Source organism: Xyrauchen texanus, chromosome 23, assembly GCF_025860055.1.
Source record: "Xyrauchen texanus isolate HMW12.3.18 chromosome 23, RBS_HiC_50CHRs, whole genome shotgun sequence".
Taxonomy (NCBI): Eukaryota; Metazoa; Chordata; class Actinopteri; order Cypriniformes; family Catostomidae; genus Xyrauchen; species Xyrauchen texanus.
The window spans coordinates 15,864,162-15,874,338 of record NC_068298.1 but is presented as its reverse complement, the minus strand read 5'-3'; the positions used below and the strand labels follow the sequence as shown (position 1 = coordinate 15,874,338).

Sequence of the window (10,177 nt, the reverse complement as noted above, 5' to 3'; positions counted from 1 at the left end):
AGGAGTCCTGCTACTTGTTATCAGCCCTAAGTGCCTCTGAATAAGTGGGCTCAGAGTGGATGAAGTGCAGGCACTGTTGTTGAATGTGTTATGAGAGAGTACACTATTAGTCTCAAAAGCAGCATTCATGACACTTCATATCTCAGATTTTTTTAACCAAGTGGATATTTAAAGCACCTTCAAAACCAATATTTAACTTTGATAATTAAAGGGATATTTAACCCAAAAAATGAAAACTCTGTCATAATTTACACACTTATGTTGTTCCAGACCCATAATGATTTTATTGTTTCGTGCGATACTGATCAGTTTCATATCATGGGGCAAAATATGCAATAAAATTGAATGGTGATTAAGGCTAACATACTGCCCAACCTTTTCTGAAGAATGTTCTGGACTGTACATTGATTTCACCACTACAGAGCAGAGAAAGTCTGAGGACAGTGGAGATGCACTCATGCAAATGCATATAATTAGCAAACTATCCATGTGTTTTTCATCTTCCCCAGGGTTGCCAACTCTCACGCATCTAGCGTGACACTCACGCATTCAGCCTCAATCTCACGGTGAGGCTGAATGCGTGAGTGTCACGCCAGATGCGTGAGAGTTGGCAACCCTGCTTCCCTGAGGATAATAGAATGATTTTATTGTTGCTTTTGCTCCATAATTAAAAAACAAACAAATTAAAATGATTGCTCCAATTAACATTGACATTATTTGTGTCATGTTGCCATTCCTGAGCTTACAGGATCTTTTCATTATTATTATTATTTAAAAAATCACTAATAGGTTCCTTTTTCAACTGTCTTTAGTTGACTTGGAAAAAATACACACTGGGATTTAAATTTCTCATTTAATTAATAATATTAAAAAAACATTTAAAGAAATGAAAGCCCCAATTCAATTATGATGATTTGAAGAAAGTGCTGATAGTTCTGGTATGGTTGGATGTGCAGACTGTTTAGTCTGAAAATGATTTTGCCAAAGATTTGTTTTCACCCTGCAAAACACCAGCTATGTGAGTTGACTAACAACAGACAGCCCAGAGGGCTACAAACGGCAGTTATTTTATTGCTTGACATATCTGCAACAGATCTGTGCATTAAAGATTTGTTAAATATTTATCTTCAAAGCACCAATTCTCCAATGTGTATAAAATGACAAATGTTATACACTACATAGTCATGCTTGCAGTTCAAAAGTTTTTTACATAGCCAAGACAAAGTGTGCAAGTTTAGTTTTAAGGATAATAGAGACATTGAGAATCATACGTTTAGATTTATACAATGATGTGTATATACTGTACATCTAAGGTCAGCAGTCTTAGGACAGGTTGCATCATTCTGCAGTCAAACATATTTGTATCAGAACTAATAAACTGTATAACTGACTGTAGTCCCAGGAAACCAACTTCTTTCATAGCTGTGCAAGTTTAATTTCTCTCACATCACTACACAGTCTCTTTCTATTCACATAAAAAATTATTCCTATCAATAAACTCAAAACTATATTTCATGTCTATTTATTTGCTAAGCAACTGTGTAGTAAGGAGGATAATGTACAGTCAGTAAGGTTAGGGGTCATCCATTAACTTATCATCCTGTCAGGGTTTATTTTGCAATAATGAGGGGCTGACTGTGCATTATCATTTACTTATAACTAGCAGCACACAGATTGAAGTTTGCTACTGATCTGAGGACAAGTTCAATGGTGGTGGGAGTCATTTGGTTCTTCTTTGTAGTTTGATCCAAATGCCCTTCTCAGGACGCAGAATGAGCTCTCCCAGAGGCCTCAGTTCCTCACGGCTCTGACATGCCTCTACCTCAAAGTAACTCAAGACTGTTGCAAGAACTACCTTCTCCTCCATCATGGCGAAGCGTTGGCCTGAAGTCACAGATGCACAAAAAATAAAATAAAGTGGGAACAAAAAGTACAAGTTCTCAAAAAGTCAAGAGGAATAAGTTCTCAAAAAGCTAAGAAGACTTAAGACAATGATATATTTTTGAAGCAAATTTAATTAAAATGCTCTTATTTAGAGCCTTCATTATTGGAAGGCAGTGGAGATAGGTGCATGGCTCAGTTTTGTTGTGTGTGGCCAGTGGCCTGAACCTGCGAGCCCCACTTGCTGAGATACAATCCGTCTTATTCAGTGATGGGACAGAGGCCCAAACCCTCTGGAGATGAGTGGAAGGATAAGTACACTAATTCTCTCTTTCAGTCAGCCATGCTAAACAAGCACATTGACTCTGGGGGTAAAGCAGACCTCCAAAAGGGAGAGAAACTTCACTTTCAGTATAATGTCATATGGCCCATTTGCTAAAATGCAATACACGGAAAAAAACTGGCAACATGCAATTGTTAACATCTATTGATCTTGATCTAATCCTTAAAATGTTTTGTTGGTGTAACCAAATATAGGTTGATTCAGGTTCATTCAGTGATGTTAGATAATATTTGTGTCTTGAATAAAGCCAGATAATTTTGATGTTACCATATGAAGCACTTTTTTTAGGTTAACATTTTTTTTCAGTGTACATTGACATATTTATTAAATGTACAGTACATTGGGAAACTGATTTTGAGATTTGTATTTTTGCAATTATTTATTTAACTTTATAGTATTTGAAGACCTTTATTATGGTATTTCATCTGTGGAGAATTTGGGGTAAACTGAGGGGACTGATGAAGATATATTTGAAATTATGTAAGAATCTTCTTTACAATTTTAAATTGTATTTTATTTTACTTTATTTTTGACCGTTAATAATTTGAAGTCCAACTTCATCACAGGAAGCCCTCGGACAACTACAAACCCTTCACTGTAAAACTTTTTCAAGTAAGCTAAAACAAAAATACTTGTGGTAACATTATTTTATTCAGAAATAGATCCTTGAGGTAATAATTGTTTTTGTATAACATATATTACATATACCATAAGGTGCTGTTTATTTATTTGTTCAGGAAAGCTGTTCAAAGATAAAATTCCTATCTGTTGATGTTCTTTCTCTTACCAATGCAGTTTCTTGGCCCTGCAGAAAACGGGATGAACGCATATGGATGTCTTCCTTTGCTGTTCTCTGGCAGAAACCTTTCTGGTCTAAATTCCTCAGGTTCTGGAAAGTAACGCGGGTCCCGGTGAAGAGCATATGGTATGATGACAGCATTCACTCCTTTTGGGACTTTGAACCCATCTGCAACAGAGCAATCCAAGAAAACCAGCCACAATATGCCTCAGAGTTTTGAGAATTGGAAATGATTCAGAACATTGCACCACAACAGAGGATAGCACAAGCAAAAATACTGCTGTGTAAGAAAAATAACAATAATTCATAAATAGATGCATTTAATGCCTTTTGCAACACGGTCCTGAAAAGTAATTGTTTTCCACCCAGCTGCTCTTCCATTAAAATTTTGAATGAGTGATTCTGAGATTATAATAATAAACACTCAGGTTGCTTCATATTTAACAACGGGAGATGGAAATAGAAGCAGTGAGAGCTGCTGTTGTGCTAGGATGCAAATAATGAGAGTGACATCAAATGGTGCAAATCTTTGTGATCTGGCAGTGTTTGGTGCATTGTTTGACGACGTGACAAACAGCTGCCACCTACTGATGTGACAGGCCTCGCAGATGCTGCGTGCAAAAAGAGGCACAGAGGGGAAGAGACGCAGACTCTCCTTGATCACACAATCCAGGTAGCGCAGCCTTTTCAGGTCCTCCACCCCCACGTGGCGCTCTGATGAACCTGCCAATCCGAAAACAGGAGATGCAGCTGAACACTTAATGAGGTTGCAAGAGAACATCATTTATCTAGGTATGGTGCCTTTATAACTATTGAGATAACAGAACAACTGATTTATTCATATTTTTGTATTTTTAAGATGTTATACCTAGAACATTTTCCAGCGGCCCTACCACGTGGGACTAAAATCTATTTTATTCTATTTTATTCTATTTCATGGCGTGCATTACACTAAATATAACACATTATGAATGCAATGAAAGATTTGAATACCAAACACTTCCTGCAGTTCAGCCTGCAGTGCCCTCTGTACTTCAGGATGGGAGCCAATCAGATGTAAGGCCCAGTTCATAGATGCTGCAGTGGTATCATGACCCTGTCAAAGAAAAGGGCATTAGTGATATGCCACCATGATGCTTCAAATATGACATCAGCTTTATTTTTATTTGCTTAGGTGGGAAGAAACCAACCTTTGTGTGCTTCATTATGTTGTCTGTCTGTCTGTCTGTCTGTCTGTCTATCTAGCTAGCAAGCTTGCTGTCTAGCTGTCTGTCAGACTGTCTGTCTAACCTTTATACTTTACAGCTAAAGTACAGTAGAAAAGTACACAAAAGTAGTCAGAAAAAAACTTAAAGGCTTTTTCAGATTTTTTAATTTTTTTTTACTTTCAGGCAAGGCTTTATCTTGAAAAACTTTTAATTTCTAGTCTTATTTGTACCTCAAACATGAAGGTGTCCACTTCTTCCTGAATATCTTCATGACTCAGATTCTTCCCATTCTCATCAGTAGTTTTTAACAGCATGTCTAGGAAAGCTTGTCTCTTCTTCTGCCCCTGGTCAGAATCACTGTCAGATTCAGAGTTCATAAACTTTGCTCTCTCCTTGATTACCTTCAGGTCAAGATAACAAAGAACATTCAGTAAGAATCATGGTTGGTCCCCATCTATACAGTGACTGATCCTTACCTTGACAATACATTAAAGGGATAGTTCACCGATACATTTAAATTCTCCCATCTTTACCCTCTGTCCATCCCAGATGTCGATGACTTTCTTCAGCAGATCACAAACAGATATTTTTGGAAGAATATTTCACCTCTGTAGGTCCATATAATTCAAGAGAATGGGTGCCAACATTTTAAATCTCCAAAAAGCACTTTTAGCCATTATAATAGTAATCCAGTGGATTAATTCATGTATACTGAAGAGAAACACTAGGTGTGTGTAAGAAATAGATACATATATTTTTTTTTTTTTTACAAATGTTCACTTCTGGCCAGCTGTGGTATGCACGTCACTCAGCCTCTCACGTGTCATAAACATTTTGGCAAATTCACGCGAGAACTGATGAATGAAATACGGAAAATGCAGAAGCGCAGTGTTGTTTACAACAAGGGAGGAATGTTACACAGAAGCTGAATTGGTTTTGCTATAGATTTGTATTCGTGCACTGCTCACAATGGTGCTACACTATAAACTGTTTAGAACGTTCATGTCAACGCGTGCAACTATAAACTCTCCTCCCTGCCCAGTAGGTGACGATTTGCAAAAAGAATGCAAATTGCTAAAAACAAAAGAAGAAATTTAAAGTGGAGATTTATAGTAAAAAATAAATAAATACTTAAATATCGACCTGTTTCTCACCCACACTTATCATATGGCTTCTGAAGACATGGATTTAACCACTGGAGTCAAACTGATTACATTTATGCTGCCTTTATGTCTTTTTTTGACCTTCAAAGTTCAGGCCACCATTCACTTGCATTGAATGGACCTATAGAACTGAGATATTCTTCTACAAATTTTTGTTTGTGATCAGCAGAAGAAAGAAAGTCATACACATATGAGATGGCATGCAGGTGAGTAAATGAGAGTATTTAAATGTTTCTTTAATTATTAATTGATTACTCACACTTGCAGTAAAGGAGTGAAGAATCTTCAGTCTTCTGGAATGTTCTTTGCCTTCCTCTAGCATGTTGTAGATCCAGTCTGGCCACAGCCATGGTGCTCTCTGTCTCTTGGCGATGATGTCACTCATTCTGAAAGAGGAATATTGATAATCTTTAGTACTCTATAACTTGGCTCCTTATTTACAAGCAAGTACCTTCAACATCTGCTCAAACACTTGAATTGCCACTTACTTATAGACACTTTGGACATACTCAGAGTCAGCATTGCTCTGAGCATAGATTTTCTTTCCCATTGCAGTTTCTGTTGTAAAGAAACATATCCTTTATGTATAATTGATAACACACATGATTAATCATTCCTCTATTCATAAGGTGTTATCATTTTATCAATGATCATTGATAATATGATTCTTGAATGTCCCATGCAAAAACAAGTAGTTGATTGAAACACAATAGGCAAATAATTGCAGATGCTTAGTTACTGTAAACAGTTTGGTTGCAAATATGCATTCCTTTTAATTGAATGTACTGTACTATATGTTCAGGAAAGCTTGGATGTAGCACTCACCACATATGATGTCCAAAGCACACAATGTGATGTTGCTGAAGCAGTTAAACGGCTCCCCATCTGCGTGCTTTGCCAACTTCTGTATCAAAACATCAGTTTGTTCATTCATTACCTCCAGGAAGTCAGAGAGAATGGAGAAGTGGAAGGTAGGAGTCAGCATTTTACGTCGGTTACGCCACTTCTCACCTGTGCTGTTTCCAGGAAGAAAAGATGGGAACGTCAGGCCTGTAATCTCAGAATTATATATATAAATTAGAGTTTTGTGGCATTTAGTCCATGTCTATTAGCTATGATGCTAGAGTACTCCTAAAAGTTTACAGAATTAACCTTTAGCAGATATAAATATTTAATGTTGTTGTCGTTTTTCTCTTCTGATAAAATGGAACCAACATAGGCCTATTAATGATAACTGCACTGCACAGATTTTTGTCCATTCAGATGCTCTCTGGAATGAGAATGTCCCTATACCTAATATCACCTTCACGTAGCATCAAGTAGCAAATCATGGTTCACAGCTGTGGCATAACTAAGGCCTATAGATGTTTCATATATATATATATATATATATATATATATATATATATATATATATATATATATATATATATATATATATATATATGTGTGTATGTATATGAAACATCTGTTTGTTTGCAGCTGTGAAACATCTGGCTGTTAAAAACAGAAAAGATGGCCATTGACCATGTGTCCAGTCTGGCTGATTTTCAACAATTGTGTATTTGATAGATCTTGTATGGAGTGTGCTCTTAAATATGACATATGAGACCTGCCAGTTTGGCAGATAGTCTTCTACTGACTGTGAAACAAAATTTTGGTTTGACTTAAAACGTTAACATAATGTATGAGCTCTGAAGGACAATACAGTCTTTTAGATAACAGTCAGAGATATACAAGATAAAGCACTAGTTTTACAACAAATTAAATGAGAAATGCATAATTTGTGGGCCACAATAATCACAACATCTTACTAATTTATTCTTACATGTATAAAGGTAACAGTAACTACAATTTGAAATAGAAGTAGATTAGTATGCAAGAATGCAAACTCTTCATAAAATGCTGGTGCACACACTGTACCTGGTGAGCAGGCCTGTGCCAAGCCAAGGGTGCAGGAATCTATATGAGTATGATTTATCAATATGCCTGGAATTGCTGAGGACCACCTGAGAAGAAAATATTGATTTGAGAATAAACTTTCAACAATTATGAAAACACAGATTGGCCCTAAATGGTATTTGGACACTTAAGTGACACTTCTATGAGCATCATTACATTACAACAAAATATCTTTATTTTTAAAGAAATACACCACAATCACAATTTGTTTTCAAGACTTTGAGAATTAAATAATACATAGATGAATTTATCAAAATGACGGAAAAAAAACATTCTGGTTGTCTGTCTGTTAATGTAGTATCCTCTGTTCCCTGATGGAGGGAATGAGATGTTGTGTCGATATAGTGAAACTGCGGGTCACTCTTGAGAGCCCCGAAACACCTCAAATCTTTGAGAAAATGGCAATGAGAATTGGCTGGTGGAATTTGCATGCCAATCCCCCAGACATACGGGTACAAAAGGAGCTGGAAAGCATCCAATCATTCAGGGTTTGTGCTGAGGAGCCTGCTGCAGGGGGACTCCGGTTCGCAGAAAGCAGAGGTCTGTTCAAGGGTCTGACGGCAGGAAGGGGTGATTGTCACATGGTGTGTGCCGTGGCGCCATGCCCATCTTGGGACTCGAGTCTGTAGCCAGTGCTGTAGCAGTCTCATATGCATCAACCCAAGTGGAATGTAGCTGAGGATGCCATATGCCCCAGGAGCCTCTGGAATTGTTTTAGAGGAACCGCTGTTCTGGGCTCGAAGAGAGCGAGGCAGATGCGCACTGACTGAGCACACTCGTTGGTGAGCCGCGCTGTCATTGAGACTGAGTCTAACTCCATGCCGAGAAAAGAGATGCCAGTCGTCGAGGTAGTTGAGTATGCAGATGCCAACATCCCTTAAGGGGGCAAGAGCGGCCTCTGCGCCCTTCGCGAAGAGGCGAGGGGACAGGGACAGGCCAAAGGGGAGGACCTTGTACTGATACGCCTGGCCGTCTAACGCGAACCGTAAGAAGGGTCGGTGTCACAGCAGAATGGAGACGTGGAAGTACGTGTCCTTCAGGTCTACCGCCGCGAACCAATCTAGCTGTTGAACGCAGGTGAGAATCTGTTTCGGCGAAACCGAGCCCGTTGTTATCCCCAAGATGCCTTCATCGACAGCCGGGTCGTCCTCAATCCCGTGGGAAGAAGGAACGACACGGGGGCGGCTGAAGTGTCTTTCTCTCGTGAGAAAAGTTGCCATGGCTTTGTTCTCGCACTGAGAACATGAACCATTCATAAAACGCTGCCTGCGTGTGATCACAGCCCAGGCATGTGAGGCAGCTTTTATGACCGTCAGAAGTTGAGAGAAATCACCGCATCTAGAAACTACACAGAGGCGGAAAGGCATCTTGAAAAAGACGCGTCCTGAAAAGGACGTTCAACGTCACTGTGTATTGCTCTTTTGTGAGTGGAAAACTCAGACTCTTTTAGGAGGAGACAATCTTTTAAACAGAAAGTAAGCACTGTCGAAGTGCCCAGGGTTGTGAACTGCACAGCGTGCAGAGAGAGAGAGACGCCAGCTGGAAATGCGCCATGCGGTTCCAACAGCAATGCTTCTCGCTGGTAGAGGTGAGTGGAACAGTAGTGAAACTCAGCTGATTGCAGCACAACCATTCGGCTCCGAAGAAAAATTCTGACTGGCATTCGCTGCCCCGCTTCCCTTTATACCCGTATGTCCGGGGAGGGGCATGCAAATTCTGTCTGCCAACTTGACATTGGCCTTTTCTCAGGTTCAGAGATACGATTTGGTGTCCAAGGAAGACCCTTGTGTCACTTCATTCGACACAACGTCGAGTGAGTGACAGAAGGGGAACTACATCTGTTGTTACTCTACTAAGACACCTAACTGACTTCCATCTGCAGCCTTTGCAAAAATGGCTAAAAAAAGAGAATTTTAATCCTAAGAAAATGTTTATCATCATTTGTTTGTAGATGCCATGGTTTGATATTTAGTTATCTAATGGATAACATCCAAATATTTTTAGGTTTGACTTAAGTGTCCAAATATTTTCTGGGTCCACTGTAATTATGTACATCAAAAAGGAAATGGTCAGGGTAAAATTTGGGTTGCAGGCACCTCAATATTTTCTGCATGATACAAGATCAGAAAGGGGACTGGTCCCACCCACACTTTTGCAAGAGGAAGGTGTCTGTTTTCATTTGTGCCTTCAATAATCTGGTTGAAAAAATCTTAAAACATATTTTACAGATTTAGATAAATTATGCATACAAATTAATGACAAGAATTTCAAAAGTGGCATCTAATACTAGACAAAAAGATTGAAATCCCTTACCACCCGCATTCGTTTTAAACTGCAGTGCATTGCCAATGATTGGGTAAGCTCCCGCCATTCCTGGAATTGGCCTCATTTCATTCCATTTTTCTATGTAACTCTTTAGCGGATGATATGTAGTGGATGCCAGAAGAAGTATGAGAATGGTTGTAAAAATTAGCCCCAGAATGTAAAATCCAAAAAGGACGCCCATTTTGTTCGATGAATCTGGCCGTAGCTAAATCTCTGAATGAAATACACAGGCTGCTTCACAGTGAACTTCAGACTTAACTATTTCAACTTGCTTCGTACAAACAGAGAGAAAAAAACATTGGTCTGATCAAACAGATAAAGTTATAAAACATAACTGGGACACATAAAGGTTATCTGTGGGTCAAGTGCCTCCTGCTAAAACATTAACAGACAGCAGAGGTAATTCAGGAAGATATAATCATCTGTCTGATTAGTGGCTATGTGTATCTATTTGAGTGTTGTGGTTTGGCACAAATTCAGTGGCCTGTCTCACACA

The 10,177-nt window shown here is 38.7% G+C and overlaps 1 protein-coding gene across 1 annotated transcript; it reads right to left on the bottom strand.

The window, feature by feature from the left end:
- Positions 1-899: 899 nt before the first annotated feature.
- On the bottom strand, positions 900-9,912 carry LOC127617201 (cytochrome P450 4V2). Its single transcript, XM_052089127.1, has 11 exons — positions 9,670-9,912; positions 9,453-9,565; positions 7,318-7,403; positions 6,220-6,410; positions 5,883-5,952; positions 5,654-5,780; positions 4,462-4,632; positions 4,017-4,119; positions 3,612-3,746; positions 3,012-3,191; positions 900-1,884 (listed from the first exon to the last, which is right to left on the bottom strand). Exons 1-11 carry the CDS (start codon positions 9,860-9,862, stop codon positions 1,721-1,723), a joined length of 1,533 nt encoding a protein of 510 aa, XP_051945087.1. The 5' UTR covers positions 9,863-9,912; the 3' UTR covers positions 900-1,720.
- Between the last annotated feature and the right edge of the window lie 265 nt (positions 9,913-10,177).